The sequence below is a fragment of the Pseudopodoces humilis genome, chromosome 23, assembly GCF_049639895.1.
Source record: "Pseudopodoces humilis isolate 2021_Gansu_Grassland_sample_001 chromosome 23, ASM4963989v1, whole genome shotgun sequence".
Lineage (NCBI taxonomy): Eukaryota > Metazoa > Chordata > Aves > Passeriformes > Paridae > Pseudopodoces > Pseudopodoces humilis.
The window spans coordinates 4,329,131-4,346,023 of record NC_142222.1 but is presented as its reverse complement, the minus strand read 5'-3'; the positions used below and the strand labels follow the sequence as shown (position 1 = coordinate 4,346,023).

General features: G+C 49.2%; 2 protein-coding genes across 3 annotated transcripts in view; both read right to left on the bottom strand.

Annotated features, from left to right (window-relative positions):
* Positions 1-170: 170 nt before the first annotated feature.
* DHRS13 (dehydrogenase/reductase 13) lies at positions 171-2,502 on the bottom strand. The gene is made up of 5 exons (XM_005525940.2): positions 2,376-2,502; positions 2,171-2,289; positions 1,430-1,553; positions 1,041-1,352; positions 171-507 (listed from the first exon to the last, which is right to left on the bottom strand). The coding sequence occupies exons 1-5, from the start codon at positions 2,500-2,502 to the stop codon at positions 179-181; spliced, it is 1,011 nt and encodes a 336-aa protein (XP_005525997.1). The 3' UTR covers positions 171-178.
* Positions 2,503-3,492: 990 nt separating this feature from the next.
* The window catches only part of PHF12 (PHD finger protein 12), a 32,088-nt gene continuing 18,687 nt past the window's right edge, over positions 3,493-16,893 (bottom strand). For both annotated transcript variants that reach the window (XM_005525773.3, XM_088066126.1), the window contains 9 exons: positions 16,141-16,305; positions 15,384-15,545; positions 13,504-14,320; positions 11,390-11,512; positions 9,898-10,041; positions 7,869-7,967; positions 7,231-7,313; positions 5,256-5,394; positions 3,493-4,656 (listed from right to left, as the gene is read on the bottom strand). In XM_005525773.3, coding sequence (XP_005525830.1) covers positions 4,322-4,656; positions 5,256-5,394; positions 7,231-7,313; positions 7,869-7,967; positions 9,898-10,041; positions 11,390-11,512; positions 13,504-14,320; positions 15,384-15,545; positions 16,141-16,305 — 2,067 coding nt within the window. In that variant the 3' untranslated portion in view covers positions 3,493-4,321. The remainder of the gene's footprint in view (positions 4,657-5,255; positions 5,395-7,230; positions 7,314-7,868; positions 7,968-9,897; positions 10,042-11,389; positions 11,513-13,503; positions 14,321-15,383; positions 15,546-16,140; positions 16,306-16,893) is intronic.

The window sequence follows — 16,893 nt, the reverse complement described above, 5'->3', positions numbered from 1 at the left end:
TTGCACACTCATTCACTGTCACCCTCCCAGCTCTGCTGCACGTGCAGGGCATGGTGGGTGTGCAAGGGCCGCTTCCCCTCGCTCACCCCTATTCCACACCCACACACATTTTTGGCTCCAAAGCCAACCAATCGACCAACCAACAACTGGGAACTCCCGGAATCCCTTGTCACCACCTTTATTGTGCTGTGGGAGCAGTGGGGCCCTCCTGATGTCCTTCCTGATGTCCCTGCTGCTGTCCCTGCTCTGCCCCCAGCCCCACCAGGCGCTCGCTGCCCTCCCAGAGTGCCCACGCCAGGCGGTCATCGCGCCCCGCTGCCCACGGCAGCTGAGGGCCGCAGTCGGTGAAGTAGCGGCCGCTGAAGGGCTCGAGGCCGTCCTGCGTGGCACAGTCCAGCACCACCTGTGCGCCCTCAGACACGTCCAGGAACAGGAGCCAGGCCAGCGGCAGCAGCAGCGGCTTCAGCCACAGCGGCGCGTGCCGGAACAGCGAAGTGTTGACAAACCCTGTGGGAGATTGGCACACGTCAGGTGTCCCTGTGGAGTGTCCCCCTGTGCGTCCCAATGGATGGGTACTGGGAGATGGCCAGGGTGGCCTTGGCATGGGCAGCACGGCTGTGATTGTCCCTAGGCATTGCCACATTTTGGCTGCGCAAGGCTTGTGAGGTGTGTGGGTGAGCCCCATGCAGGTGCAAAGGGAGATGCCATGCAAAGGGACACGTGAAAAGGGACACACTGTATAAAGAGATATGTTATGCAAAAGAACACTAAAAGGAACACACTGTATCAAGGAACACAGTGCGAGCGGACAAGGTGCAAAGGGACTTGCCAAGATAGAGGACACACAATGAAAAGTGACACTGTAAAGGGACACACCATATAAAGAGACACATGCAAAGGGCCGTACTGGGCAAGGGAGAGATGCTCCCCATGCAGGAATTCCCTGTGAAAAGGCTGCAAAGCAAGAGACCACCCCTCACAGAGGGACACCACAGGACACAGAGGTGTGCAGATCACAGACACCGTTGACTGGCTCCTACCTGGGTGCACGGCGTAGCAGGTGACCTGTGTGCCCTGCTCGCGCGTGGCCAGCTCGCGGGCGTGCAGCACGTTGGCCAGTTTGCTGTCACAGTAGTCCTGGAAGGTGGAGAACAGCCCCGAGGGCGGCCTGCCCAGGGACTCAGGACGCAGGCGGCCGGCGCAGTGGGCACTAGAGGCCACAATGACCACCCGGCTGGGAGCGCAGCTCCGCAGCCGCTCCAGCAGCAGCTGGGTCAGCAGGAAATGGCCCAGGTGGTTCACCTGGAAGGGGAGGCTGAAGCCATCCTCTGTCGTGCCCCCGGCGCTCACCCCTGAGGAGTGAGGAGAAAATGGCAGCTTGTGGTGGTGCCCCTGGGCGCAGAGGGGATTTTGGGGTCCCAGCACTCACCTGCGTTGTTGATGAGGAGGTGGAGCTGGGGCTCCTGGCGCAGGAAGGTGCTGGCAAAGGCTCTCACTGAGCGCAGGCTGGCCAGGTCCAGATGCATGAACAGCACCTCATTGTTCCCCGTCTCCTGTGGGCACAGCGGGGACTGGGGCTGGTTCAGGGGGCTGGGCCGGGGGTGTGCCCTGCCTTGGGTGAGGGCTGGAGCAAGCCAGGAGCAGGGGGATGTTCTGGGGACTGGATCTGGCCCAAGGGCTACGGTGTGCTGGGACACCCCAGCACGGGAGGCTGCAGCCACCCCGCTGGTACAGTGTGCCCCACCTTGGAGTATCTCGGGGTGCCTGGGGATAGCCTATTTGGGTTGTCTGAGATGTTGTTCCTGGGGTTTGCCATGTGGTACCTGGATGTACCCATGAGGGTGTTTTGGGGGTTAATCATGTGATGCTTCAAGATGTCCTGTTGTGTGTCTTGGATGGTGTCCTGGGGGTGCCCAGGGATGTCCTGGGGGTATCTTATGGGATCCCTGGGCTGCTGACGGGATGCCATGGCAGTGTCCTCAGGGTGCCCGTGGAGACATCTGGGGGTGTTCATGCGATATCCAAGGATGCCCCACGGGGGTTCATTGGGGGTATCCCGAGAGTGTGCTGGAGCTGCCCATTGGGTGCCATGGGGTTGCCATAGGGTTTGGGGACGTCCCGTGGGTGGGAATGCCGAGGGTTCCCTGGGGGTGCCGGCTCCGGCGCTCACCCTGCGGATGCGGCTGGCGGCGGCCTCTCCCCGCCGGGCGCTGCGGGTCGCCAGGATAACGCGGGCCCCGCACCGGGCGAGCTCCAGAGCCGTGGCCGCGCCGATGCCGCTGCTTCCCCCTGCGGAGAGGAGCGCGGGGGTGAGCGGGGCCAAAGGCCGCAGCGGGGCCGGTCACGGCTCCCTGCCGCTCGCTGACGGCGCTCACCGGTGACGATGGCGGTGCGGCCCCGCAGCTCGGGGCGGCCGCGGGGCCGCGGGGCGCTGCGCAGCCCGTAGCGGAGCAGCGTGTAGAGCGCCAGCAGCAGCCCCACGCCCAGCAGCGCCCACGCCATCCCTCCGCCGATCCGGGCAGCCCCGGGCCGGGCCCGCCCCGCTTCCGCCCCGCTCCCGCCTCCCCGGCCCGGCGGGACGGAAAACGGGGCAAGGTCTGCGCGGCTCCAGGCCACGGGAGAGCTGGATTCGTGGCGCTGGTGGGAGGAGAGATAGAGAGTGGGGTGAGTGCGGGCCAGCGCTGCCCCCCGATCAATTCCCCCGGTCCTGGCGAGGAGTAGGAGATCACAGAATCTCGGGCTGGTTGCGGTGGGAAGGAAGGAACTATCGGAGGTCATCTAGCCCAGCCCCCCCTACTCAAGCAGCGTCCCCTAGAGCATGAGAACTGTGCCAGGATAGCTGAATTATCTCCAGGGATAGGCAATCTGGCCTATGGATGGCCTGTTCCAGTGCATGGTAAAGAAGTTCTTCCTCATATTCAGGTGTAGCTTTTCCCTTGCTCCTGTTTCTGCCCTTGCCTCTCAATCAGCACCCCAGAGAAGAGCCTGGCTCCATCCCATCGGCTCAAACACCCCCTTCACATCAATGTATTTGAGAATAAGGTCTACTCAGTCTGTTCTTCTGCAGGCTAAACAGTCCCAGCTCCCTCAGCTTTCCCTCATAAATGACGTGCACCTGTCCCTCATCTTCCAGGACACTTTCAGGCTATGTCTCTCCCGCCCTGAGGAGATCAGAACTGGATGTGTCCCATCCCTGGAAACATTCGAGGTGAGGCTGGGCCACATTGAGTTGAAGATATCCCAGCTCATTGCAGGGGTTGGACTTGATGACCTTCAAGAGTCCTTCCTACCTCAACCAATTCCCTGATTCAATCATCTTCCAGTCCTCACCTTCTTCCCACCAGCATCCTCCCACATCCCAGGCAGGACACCAGGGTCCTTCCATCCCACCCCAGCCTTGACTCCCAGCTCAGGCTCCTCTGCAGTCAGACACTCTGGGGAAGCTCCAGGTTGTGGTGACACGAGTGAAGACAGACAATCAAGAAAACAGAATGTGAAGTATTTTTTTTTTTATATACAGAATACAGGAAAGTTTCTGTAAAGTCTAAAACGTTACAATTACTATGTACAGTGGAACTAGCTGTTCTGCTGCGGGGAGGTGGCAGAGAAACAAAAGAGACAGACAGGTTACGACAAAGGATCTGCTACAATAGACAATTTGAGGAACGTCATACCACATGTAGCACTGTACACAGCTTTAAAACATTGAAAAATGCCATCACTGATGTATTTACACAGAATCCAACACTTTTCCTTATTTGAAATAAAAAATAAGATGGACACCAGGAAAAGAACTCGTTTCTCACTGCCAATAATACACAGTAGCTACTTGTAGTGCAACCATAGCAGGGAGGGATGGGAAAAATAACTGTAGGAAGAAGAGCGCTTCTTTACATTAAATAAAACAATGATATTGTATAGATTTGCTGTATGAAAACTGTATTTCTCTTTTAATATAAAACTATTGTCACTGGCACAAAATAGAACAAGTTTCTGATTATTTTACAACTGCATGGGAACTATCTGTCAGAGAGAGTCCTCGAGTCAGACAGCGGTCACCCCTCGCTCTGACGCGTCCTGCTCTCACTGCAGTTTTCCTTTTAAAATGAAATGTATAGTACAAATATATGTGCAAATGCCCCTAAAACTTGAGCAAAAAAGAAAAATTAAAAAAAGTTAAACGTTCTTCATTTCATGCAAACGGCGTGTGAACAGTCTCTGGGCCGACACAGAAAAATCCCACCTCGGTTTGTACATTTTTGCATTGTAAAGAGTCTGAGGGCGTTTTCCTTACTCCAAAAAGCTCTCTTCCTAAAAATTCCTAGGGAACTGAGTTGGACCGCAGCACGGGCACCTGGTGGGGTTTCAGAGAAAGCTTCTCCTCCAAGTCCATATCTTGTACTAAGGCAGCGTCCCCCTTGGGCTGTTTGGTCGCAAATTCGGTGATGCTGAAAACGAACTGCAGGCAGCCCAGCTTGATGTAACTGCCGTGGTGGAGCAGGGCTGTGCCCTCCCAGCCAGCCCCACTGCCCCCGATCAAACTGGAGCTGCTGGCTTTGCAGTTACAGGGTTTCCGGTGCTGCCCTTGTGCCTGTGAATTCATCACAGCAGCTTCTTCATGTGCCTCCTCTTCCTGTTTTCTGCTTTTATGTCGTTCTGGAAAAGAATAAAAAAAATGGAAAGGTTTGGGCAGGTCAGCAGCAGCAGCTTGTTTTTATCAACAGGCATTACTGCTGAGGTGCCTCATGGGTAAAATCCTCCAGCCATGAGGGATTTCAGTCTGCAGTGAGCAGCTGATCAAAGGGAAATGGGAATCTCCTCACAGCCCTGGCAAGGTTGAGGCATTTACATATCTATTTTGGCAGCCCAAAAAGAGGAAGCTGATCAGGTGGAGGGCAGGAGTGAGCCATGCAGGGACAGAATCCTGCAGCACAGCCCAGATCTTCTCATAGCGTGGGAAAGAAGGACATGCATGGGGGAAATGCCTCAGGCCTGCTCTAAACTGGCTGCTCATGGGGACCTGGAGCTTGGTAACTCCTGCACTGGAAGCTGAAGTAGGGTTTAGGTCAGAGCACAGAGCTCCCCAGGCTGCAGAGGAGGGTCTTGTGTAACCCCAGCTGAGGGTTGTGGCAAGGCTCTCCTTTTTGTAACGTGTGCACCAGACTGTGCAGAACAAGGGGCATCAACAACAAGGAGTTGGTTTCCACCTGCTCCTGCCCTCTCTCAACTCCCTTTGGTGGTAGTACAACACTCACTTATCACACTCTGCACTTTGGCAACAATACTGCTGGGAGGAGTGGGTGTCATCTTCTCTGAGAAGTCACATGAATACAGAACATTGTCCACGGTTGTCCCATGCTCACTGTAGTTCAACAGCTCATAATGCTTCGTATTCTGAAAAGAAAGGGAACAGGAGGGAATCAAGACATGAAATCATAGAATGGTTTGGGTTGGAAGGGACCTTAAAGACCATCTTGTTTCAGTCCCATGCCGTGGGCAGGGACACCTTCCACTAGACCAGGTTGCTCCAAGCCCCATCCAACCTGGCCTTGAACACTGGCTGGGACAGCCACAGCTTCTCTGTGCAACCTGTGCCAGGGCCTCATCACCCTCACAGGGAAGCATTTCTTCCTAATATCCAATCTAACCCCACCCTCTGTCAGTCAGAAGTGCCTCTGCCCATACACACCTCTTTGAAGCACCTGAAACACGTCCCCTTCTCCTTGCTGCCAGTGGTGGTCAAGTAAGAGCTGGTAAATATCCTCCAGCTTCAGAGACCACCAACCTGATCCCCCTGCTCACAAAACAACCAGCCTTCCTGCAGGAGCTGCTTTCTGGCAGAGGAGGAGGGCCAAAGGGAAGTGGGTTTTACCTACTGCACTTGAACCAACACATCTTTTGGTAACAGGATATTCAAGCTGATGCTCACAAAAGCCAGCATTTTACAGGTGTACCTGATGCAAACTTGGCCCGAGACCTGTGCCTAGCAGGAAGAGATGAGCTTTGGAAAGCAGGCACAAGATGGCAAGAGAGACGCCTCGTGCTGCAGCAGCCTCAGGACAGAGGCAGTCTGGGATTCACAGGCCTTGTGCAGATGCTGAAATGCCAGCAGACATTACTGTGACACGCAGTGTTACACAAGCGGTGTCACGCTCAGCTGAGCTTTGTGGAGGATGTTGACAGAGCAGAGAAGATTTCAGGTTAGCTCACAGGAATCATTTGTGAGCTCAAGACCTCATCCCTCAGGGACTACAAGGCTTTAATCAAGTTACAGAAACTCCACATGCACATGGGAGTAGGTTTTGAAGTAACCTGCTAGACTGGAGAAGGAGAACCTGCAGAGAGAGCTCCAAGAAGGGGAATTCTCCCTCTCCAGTGTGACCACAGCAATAGGAGACCTGCTGGAGGGTCAGTGCCCAGAGCCTGATTTATGACTGATAACTGTGAGGAGATGCTTCCACACAGATTTACAGTCAGGATCCCATTACTGAGTGTTTGGTAGCTTGCAGGGCACTGGAGGAATGGCTAAAGCTGGCTGTGGGTTAATCCTGGATCCTGCTCCAGAGCTGGTTGACAAATGGTGATATAAAAGACTGGATCTTGCTTCAAAGACTGTTTCCATGCTAAGACACATCTCCAGCAGTGCTGTTACTGGCAGGCCTGCTGGTCTGTTTACTTCAAGAACAAACTAATCTCTGGGCTGTAGCTAAGCAGAAATTGTAGGTTTCTGTTTATGCTATGAGCTTAACTGAAGTTTTAGCTAAATAAATAATTTATAGAGAACTGCAGATGCTATGAATGCTTTGCTCCCTCATCACACTTGAAAACAAGGGACTCAGAGCAGTTCCCTGGTTTGTTCCAGCTGAGGTTTGATGTTGACATACAAAGTTTAGCTTTTATTAACAACACATCCAGATCAAAAAGTACCAGACCATGTCTATGTCCTCTTCTTTCCCTAGACACCAGCAGTGACAGTGCTGACTTGTGGCCAGTCCTTGCCCACAGGCAGTCAGAGAAATTATGCTGGCAGAGCTCTGTGCTTCAGAAAAGGGTTTGACAGAAAACGCTGACACAGCCTCCACTGGAGTAAAACCTGGCTCTTACTTTGTAGTTCACAAAAGCAGCACCACACAAAGACAACCTGCTGCCTGCATCTCCAGCTCCCACTGCCATGCACACCAAAAAATAAAAATAATAATAATGAAAAAAAAAAATCACTCAGGCACTCACCTCATCATAGAATATGCAGGCATGTTTGCCAGACACATAGTTACAGTGACCATAGCTTGTAAGGCACACATCCATATCAGCTCCTGTCACGGGGGAGGACAAAACAGGCTCAGTTCATATTGGGAAAAAAAACAAACTGTCAGGCAGCAGAGAACAACAGACAGAATTAAACTTCAATTAGCAAAAAAACAGGGGAGCAACTGCTTTTGTCCTGCTCCCAGGACTGCATGAATAATGCTTCGATAAGCCACCAACAAAGTCTCAACAAAGTGGGGGAAAGGAGCCGGCAGCTCCACAAAGGTTGAAGAGCATTTCACTGCTCCTAGGTCTACTCAGAGCACCAGAAGAATCTAAGCAACAAGAAACAAAACCTGCAAGCAAACCATAACTCTCCTCTCCATCAGACAGGCATTAGAACTCCAATGCAGCTGTTCTAGTTAAGACACCAGGTGACAGAGCTGCCACCCACACAGATTCAGGCAGATGGGGGATTTCCACACTTCTTGTAGTGGAGAATCCCAGTACAAGTGGCCACAGTGAGTCCGTTTCCTTTGACACCCACTTGGCAAACACCTTAGGGAGGGTTCAGGGAGAACCATCCTGATTCTGAAAGGTCAGGGCAGGAAAAAGCTACTCACCTGTCCCAATGTAGAGGGTTCGATAGCACATATTGACTGCACCCCCCAAGCCCATCAGAGGATAGAACACTGCCCGGGCTTGCACTTCCTTTCTTTGCGCTGCAAGATAAAAATAAATTACTTGAACAAGGTGATCAACTGGGAAAGCTGCTTGACCCCAGTGTCCCCAGCTCAGAAAGCACAGACCCTAAGGAGGATGCAGTCAGCTTTGGCCAAAGCACCAGTTTGCAACCCGCTAGCAATGTCTGTGCATTAAGACTCTTTTTGCCAATCAGAGAAATTTGCTTTCTCACAACCCACACAAGCAATGCAAATGGGCAGCATTAACACTGAGTGTTCACAATGAAGCCACACTGAGGAACACACAAGCCTTCTACCTCTGGCTTCTTTCTTAATCTCTTCTACTCTGGGTAATTAAAGACCTCAGTCTTTGCTCTCAAAGTGCCACTTAGAAAGAATTGGTGCTGGTGAATTCACCAACTTAACAGTCGTGATTTCATTTCTAGTGAAGCTGCAGGAAAAATACCTGGACTCAATGGAGCTTGGCAGGGATAAATCCAGCTGCCAAGACAGGATGATTAACTGAGTGGACTCTTTTACCCTCAGGTCAGTGCCTATGGCACACTTGACAATGGCTGGTCGAGGGCTGAGCCTCCAGAGCAGCTCCAAGTTCAAATCACACACTCATATGCCCGCGTTAACTGAACAGAAAATCTTCTGTGGAACAGATACAGAACTCCACTGGGCCACACAGACCTAGCCAGGATTTCAGCACTGTCTTTTAGAGAAAAACTCCTTTTCCACTGAGTTTAATCCTCTCCTGATGTGATACCACATCTGCAGGACAGCATTACACCAAGAGGGTGAAATGAAAGAACAGAACGTGAGGATTATGAAAGACTGCAGAGGTACCTACATCAAGAATAGTGGCCACACCAATTGGCATCACAGGTTCCATCTCTGCTTGGCTGCCCTGCATGAATTCTTTCAGCTGCCTGGCTCTGCAGGGCTCACTAAAGGCTTTGGATCTAACATTTCACCAGCAATGCTAAGCAGCCAGTTGAATGCATCATTCCTGCCCAAAAAGGGTGATGGGTTAAGACAGCACCAATCTGCCTTGAGAAAGGCAGACTACTGAAGAATTCCAGACCAGGAAGGCAGCTCATACAAGAGTTGTTCTGCAGCAGCCATCACAAGAAGACTGGCAAAGCATTTAGGGAATGCTCTGATGCTAAAGTAGGCAAGCACAGAGCTTCAGAAAAAGGGTACTGACTGACTTCCGAAGATTTTATCTGGGGTATTTACCCCCAGGCCTAGCAGAGGGGGAACAGAGAACTGCTTCCACAGCAAGGCTATCCATTTAGTACTTGAAAGCAGATTAAACTGACTGGCTGCATGCAGAGGAGCACGAAGCCATGTTCACCCTGCAGCTTTAGGTGATTCCAGTGGTAATAAACAAAGCCAAACTCGGGAATCTGGAGATTTCGAAGAGAAACTCAAGCTGTTTTTGATTACTGGCATTAGTCATATGTAGTGAGTGGTTTCAGTTTGACAGTGACATTCTGAACAGCCAATGACAATGTCACACATATATTCTGTGCTCCAGTTCCTCCTGTTCTTGTGCTTGTATCACAAACAACTCTTCCAGAAAGAGAGAGCAAGAATTCACAGATTTCTCTTGCCCATCTCAAAGGTAAAGAATGCAAAGAAAAGCCACCAAGCACCTGAGATGAACTTTCCCATCTCTTGCTAATTCTAAGATGAATAAAACACAACTTCACTAAACATTTCCAGCAGAAAATCTGAAGGTACTTAAAGGATTTACATTGCTCAAATGTGTAAATAATTAAGTAGAGAATCCTGATGGAGTTTCTGGTCAGTGGATATCCAGAGCAGGGGGATGAGAAGAAAGGAAAGTGAAAGGCAGTATCATATACCAGAAGAAGAGGGAAATCTCCTTCAAGGAATAGACAGAGGAGTGGCAAATCTATGGCTCAACATAACCCACCTATTCTAGGGCTGCTCTTACCTTCAATGTGGTTTCCCACAGGAGATTGCTGATGGGAATTGACACTGCTCGCTAGAGACTGAGCTTTGGGAGGAAAGAGCTGATGTATTCTCTGCAAGGCCAGAAACTTGATCAGCTGCTCATCCAGCATATTTATCTCAATCTCTGTTAATAAACAAAAAAAAATTAGTAAGTTATTCAGGGAAAGAATGCAATCTGAGCTGCAGTGGATTTAACTGTCCCACTTTCAAACCTGCTGCTTGCTTCAACAGCAAAGACTTGACCAATCCTGCAATATCAAGACTCTTACACATAGGTGAGCTATCATTTCACATCACCTCCTGTGAGCAGAGTGTGAGGACAGTGCCAGCCATGGCTGGAGGGCTACAACTGAGACAGCAAGCAGAAGTTTGGGAGAACTAAGGTTGATAAAAGCTGAAAATCTGCTGTTTTGGCTCAGAATTAACAGGTCAGTAGAGATGGCCACTGCAGCTCTTTGGACAGCATGGTGGGTCTTTCCTCTGAAGCACCGCTACCTGGTTAGAAAGTCCAGCCCTGCATCACAGAGAGCTGTAACCCCCTTTGAAGCTGCTGCAGGCTCATGCTTGAGTCACATGTCCACAGCAGGGTCAATTAAACCAAACAGGGCAATTCAGCCAATATTATTATTGAGCTTTAGAGCAGATCTTCTGATAACCCTGAAGTGTTTATATTTGTAAAGCCTTACAGAGGTCTGCTTTCTTGCAGCAAGGAGGCTGCCTAACCTCTTCTTTCAAGAGCTTTCTCCACATCAACAACAGTTAAAATAGAGAGGAGGAAGAGCTGTAAGAGCCTTTCCCAATAGCAGAGGGAGTAGGCTGGGCAGCTGGGGTTCACCCAAGCAAAGAGGGTCACACTGGCAATGCCAGAAGGGCTTTCTTCAGATTTCAGATGTAGGAGTCATCTCTGGCAACAGCCTGGCTGTGCCACTGACGATTGCTGCTCAGCAATCTCCTCCTTCTCTGCCAGAGAAGGCACTCTGCTAAGGTTTCCCATCTTTTGCCAAGTGCAACAAAAGGAAATAAAAACCAGGCCAGTCTAGAAGACTGACAGAAGCAGAAATAAATTATAAAATTAACAGACCCACTGGAGCATCACCACTCAGGTGATTGCTCTACTACAAGATCTATTGCTGCTGGACTTTACATCCGCCAGGAGCAGCTCTGGATTGCAGTTAGCACCACAACATGGCAGGGCTGCAGGTTCCTGCATGTGAATTCCACCTGGAAAGCAGCCCAGTCGTGATTCTTCCCCAGAAAAGCTCCAGGCAGAAACACTTCATTGGTCTTGCTGCCTTGGCAACACTAGGAGCAGGGAAGCATGTGACATATTTAAGGTAATGTACACTCAGCCCCTCCCTCACCTGACTACAACCCTTCTTTATCTGTGGAACGTTTCCTCAAGCAGAGATGGAATGCTTTAAGGAAGCAAACACACAGGGCTAGCAGAGACTGATGATGAATTAAATACTCACCCCCGTCCATAAACGCTTTCAGGGAACTGGTGAAGTCCAACATAGCTGCAGAGTTTGAAGTGAGTGATGAGGGTAGAGTTAAAGCGCTTCCTATGGATAAGGTGTTGGGACTGACCTTACCATCTACAGGGAGAGGCAATGGAGAGAAGAGGTGTCACTGTGACATTCACCAGACATGCACACAGCCCTCAGGCTGCCTTTGGCTGCCAAGCTGCTCCAAATGACTCATTTTGCTCATAGTCATGCTTTGAAAAAGGCCTGAACTAGAGGCCAGGAGCTTTTTTCTGCTCACAGAAAGGCTTCTGTGTGCCTCCAACACAGAGCCAAACGTGGCTTCTGCCTCGTCTCCAGCTGCTGGAGGAATTCTTGACCTATACATTTAATCTCCTGCTCCCTGTGGTGACACTGGAAAGATGAGCACCAACTCCCCAGGAGCTTGAAGAATTTATTAAACCTAAGAGACATTTGCCAAGTAGCTTGTCTAAGTTTTAACATGAATAAAAAGCACAACTGCCTTGGTTTTATTTCTACACTGTTATTAAGTCTGGGGTGCACATCATTGTCCAGAAAGAATGTGACAGTCATAAGCAGATTTTATTATTTACAAAATAAAATCCTTCTGCTTTGGAAGTGGCCATGCAGCTGAAGGAGGTAGCAGCAAATGCCAGGAAACAAAATCCCTGTAATGTGTTGTCAGTACCAGATCTTCTTGAGCTGATTTTCTTGTAACTATTGAAATTTATGGCAAAAAAGTAATGAGCAATTTGCATTTTTGTACTCGGCAGCAAAATTTGCACACCACAGATTGTTATAAACATATATATCCATTGTGTTAGATGGAAAATTTAAATGTTTACACCTTTCCCAAGAGACACTACAGCAAGTAATGATTTTGTAGAACACAAGCTTTGCACCAGAGGCAATTATTTAACATCTTAAGTAACTGCAAAATTATGTAGGGTTTGCAGTGCTCTTCAAACCACAAGTAAGAAGTTTTCTATAATACGGTCTCATTTCCTCCACCAGAACTTCTGCCAGCCTTGCATTTCTAAGCAGGGCATGGTCAAATCAGCAGCCTCAGAGTAACCAAGTTTATTCAGGAAGAGGCCAAACACCCTGGGGACTGCTTCCAAAGGCGATGCAAAGCTTACAAGTTACTCATTGAGGAATTTTAGCAAGGATTATAAAAAGATGTTGCTCTGTTGCTTTACAACCACCAGACCTGAGCCATTCCAGGCAAGCCTGACACTAAGCAGGTTGGAAACTGCATGAGAAGTGACACACAGCTCTGTGACGTGCTTTTCAGTGACTGCTCCCACCCAATCTGCACAAAGGGTTTGCTGGTTTGAGTCTTAAGCTGGTGTGTGGAGAGGAAAGAGAATGCCGTATGTGAAAGTTTATTCTAGCAAAATCTGAGCTGTGGGCAGTTACTCCAACATCTGTCAACATCTTTGAATTTATGTTTCTACACTAAAAATAGTTATATATGCTTTATTATATACCTTGCTATTATTTAGCAAGGTTTTTGGGTACAACTCAGTATCCCAAGTGCATAACCACCCTGTGTTAGACCAACAGACCCTAAGCAGACTACAGCTTCCCAAGCCCACATTTCTTCAAGGCTGTGCAGCTGAAGACTCCAACAACACCTGCAATAGGGGACACGACCACTGCCTGAACAGTTACTCAGGATTAGATCCCAGAGAGCTGTTCTTGTGAGAAGGACTGACTACCTTGCAATCCAAATGGCCATTTGAAACAAACCAGTGGTTTTACAGCAGCGCTGGGGGTTTTAAAGTAGCAGCTGTTGAAACATCGAGGCAGCAGCCAAGTGAAATAAAGCTACTGTTGCTTTCAAGAATTCAACTGACCTACTATCCTGCTTGTCAGGACAGAGTCCCCCCCTCAAGTATAGGCAGCCAGCAAAATTACAACCCATGGCTCCCATAAAGGGACCTAATACAGAGGAGACCTGAGTAACTTCTGCTGGCTCTCCACAGAAATCCTGATTCCCAGTCGAACGAGGGCACACTGCTACAGCCTTGAGGTTTAGAATGAGGTTTAGCCTGAGCTTTTCTCAGCCCCGGGGCCATGGTCAGTGGCTCAGCACATACCTGAAGGTGGTGCTGGTGAACAGAATCTGTTTGTGGACCCAACAGCTGAGATCCCATCTCCTGCAGCCTGGGGAGGCGTGAGAGCCCGGGTGGCACTGAGCGGGGAGCCCCCAGCCCGCAGCTCTGCTGTCAGCGGTGGCCCTATCTGCGTCTGCACATTCTTCCTTTGCAAAGTGCTGGTGGTCTCCAGGCTGCCACAGGAGCTCGATATGGACGTAGGCAAACTCGTGACCAGTGCAGATCCCCTTTGTGCACAAGAAACGGGTCCTGCTACGTTCTCTGTTTTGACAACGGTTCCAATGGTGTGATTCAGAAGTCCACAACTCGCTGGGGGCGTGAGGGGCCGAGGCCACGTTTGCCGATGAGACAAAATGGGTATTGTGTTCCCAGACCCCATGAGCCTCTGGGAGTCAGTCAACTGTGCTGAGGATTCAGATGAAACACCACAGAAATGAGGCCCGTTCACTTTAATGTCAGAGGCTGTCGGCCCATTCGAAGTCCCGCAAGAAGACGCCTTCTTGGATTTATCTATACAAGAGCTGTAGTTAACATCTTCCTGTGACAAAGTCTGCTGGGATTGTGTGGAGCTCAAGGAATTCTGTGTGGTAATCCCTGAGGTGCAAGATGACATGGAATAGAGGGAAGGTGTGGGTGCCTTGTCAGCTGCCTGGTAAGGGTTGGCGAGTGAGCCATCTGCCACAATAACAGGCTTAATATCAGCCTTCTCTGTTTGTTCAGAGTCCCAAAGCGAAGTCATCTGCTTAGCAGATAAATGTTTCAATATGCTGCACTGGAGCGCAACAACACTACAGAGCCACTGGAAGGAAGAAAAAAGTGCAGGTTAGCTCTGGAGGCAGCAGTGCTCCAAACCTCTACAGTTGCTCCATCGTTCACCCAGCTTGAGGAAATCCAGCTGCTGACTGCTCAGATGCAGTGGAACTACAGCATCTGCTCTGGAGCTCATCTACAATTAGGAGAAAATTTTGTCCAGAGGTACAAAAGTGCAACCAAAATAATGTACTGTTTATCTCCATGCTGGAGATAGGACAGACAAGGGCTGAGATTAAAGGAGGGAGAAGGCAGCATTTCCTCACTTTCAAACTCCTCCTTCTCTTCACTTGTTAAATGCTGTAACTCTTCAGCCTCAGGTTACAAACACACCTTTCACTAATTTGGGCTTCTAGCCAAGCACAATCCTCCAACTTATTCTATAGCTGGAAAGAAATGCTGCTCTATCTCAGGTATAGGGAGTAGAAAGATGGGGTGGAGAGCACTTTCCTTTTACACCAAGTGGAGGAAGACCTAAAGATTTATTTTAAGCTTCATAGTGGATGTGCACCTGCCACATGAAAGATCCTTATCTGCACTAAAAGAAGGATTTGATTTCTCTACTGATTGCAACTTAACATGCCCTTACACTGTGGAATCTGGCCAGAAGTTTCATACAAGGTTTCAACACTCATTTGACCTTGATTTGCATGTCCAATTCCATCTAAAATAAAAAGCGACCCAGAAATGGGACATTAACTTATAAATAAACGTGTCAGAGAGCAGCCTTACATAATCAAAGTGCAAAGCGTTTCCCCTCAGCCACGAAATAAAGATGACGTCTAGACAGAAGGCCCTTGACTCCACTCTTAAGGCCAGAGGACTATTGCACCACTTCCCTGAAGTGTCAAATGAGGAATTTTACATCTCACCTGGAAAGTCAAAGTGAAGTTTTAATGGGCAAGGGTGTCAGAGACAATACAAGCTATCACCTTCACACACGAACTTGAGGTTGGTTTCCTAGACAACTGCTCCATCAAGACTGAAGTGGAAGGGGATCTTTGTACCAAAGCAACTACACACACGGAGTCCAAGCATTTGACTTCATTTACCTCCTGTTGTTCTGTCTGGCTGGCTAAGTGCTCAGTGTTCAAAAGGTGCTTCTGCAAGGGTTCCTCAGGGATCCCGTTACAGATCAGCTCGCCATCTCTAATTGCTGCAGGCGCGAGTAACGGGGGTGGAAGCCGGTATTGGGACTTTATAGCATCAGGAACCTATATTGTGGAGAAAAGATCACACATGAGAACAATTACTCAAGAATGACTAGTTAAACCAAGTGCCTGATCAGCACTCAACTTTGCATTTGCTGCTTTTGCACCCAAAGGAACCCTGCAGATACATTAGAGTATCAAGGACTGAGTAGTTTAAATTGATGTAGCCATGCTGAAATTAATAGGTTTTATTCCCTTAGGTGAGGCGTGACTTGGTACAACATGGTGGCCACAGTGTAAGAGAAATCATGAAAAAACAGCCAAAGGAAGTCTGTTTGGCAGTTTTCAGGCATCCTGGCAACAAACACAGCCCTAAATCTGACTGTAGGGCCACCTTCAGGAAGTTTTGTGTTGTACCTTCTATGCTTATGCTAGATTTAAGTGCTTACTTGTAATAATTGAGCCTTATAGTTGAAGGAAAGAGATCTAAAATCCTGCAGGTAGTGCCTGCTGACTCCCAGATCTCTCACCAACACAATCATTCAGACCCCAGCTCTTTCCTCCTGCCCCAAGGAGTGTGCTGGTTTCCCTTCCAAACTAAAACACATACACAGGATGGTGCATGTGATGAAAACCCACCACTACTTGTTACACGTACCTTCAGACCTTTCCTCTTCACTGACTGAAGAACTCTGCGATTCGGAGGGTGTTTCTTATGGATTCGGTTTAAGAAATCCACTTTGACAACATGCTGAGATATGGTGTCCTGGAACCGGTCAAACACTCGGCATCGATTACTCAGGGTCAAGTTCTTCTGGTTCAGCTGGGTGATCAAATAATGCCACAGGAGTTAGGGATCTGCAAGTCACTCTAAGGCACCCTAAGACTTTCATAATGCACTGGCAGCACAGCATCAGCTCAGCTTTAGACTATTTGTTTCTTGCAGCACTAACCATTTCTGCTAAAGGGCACATTGCTGGAGATGAATACAAAAGCATTTAGAGGCCAACTAAGCAGCATCAATACTCTCAGAACCAGTTTGTCTGGGAAAAAGCCCTTTGTTTCAGCCCCCTGTTTCCTGAGTATTTAAGTCTCAAGTACACTGCTTTTCCAAAAATGAAAACTCCCTCTTAGAATGAAACTTTTTTTGGGTTAAGCATGCAAAGAATTACTTCCCCTATTTGTAGCACTGTGCTGCTTTGTATCCCAGTTCTGGAAGCTCATCTAGATCTTAAAGGGTCCAGTCATAAACTAGACAAGCTGTCAGTGAACCACAATCTGAGCTGTCAGCTTCAGTTACAGGAAGGAGTTCCCCCATCTTTATATCTTATTGCAGAGAGAAGCATCATATTCCTTTGAAGAGTGTGTTGCTTGCAGCAGGAGCTTTACAAGCATTACAGGAAGCAGTAAG

Bases quoted from the DNA above. Each gene is read 5' to 3' on its own strand.
- DHRS13 (XM_005525940.2), bottom strand. From the start codon at position 2,502: ATGGCGTGGGCGCTGCTGGGCGTGGGGCTGCTGCTGGCGCTCTACACG. The intron at 2,290-2,375 runs GTGAGCGCCGTC...TCCTCTCCGCAG, and splicing joins CCGCACCGCCATCGTCACCG to GGGGAAGCAGCGGCATCGGC. The intron at 1,554-2,170 runs GTGAGCGCCGGA...CTGTGCCCACAG, and splicing joins CCGCCAGCCGCATCCGCAGG to GAGACGGGGAACAATGAGGT.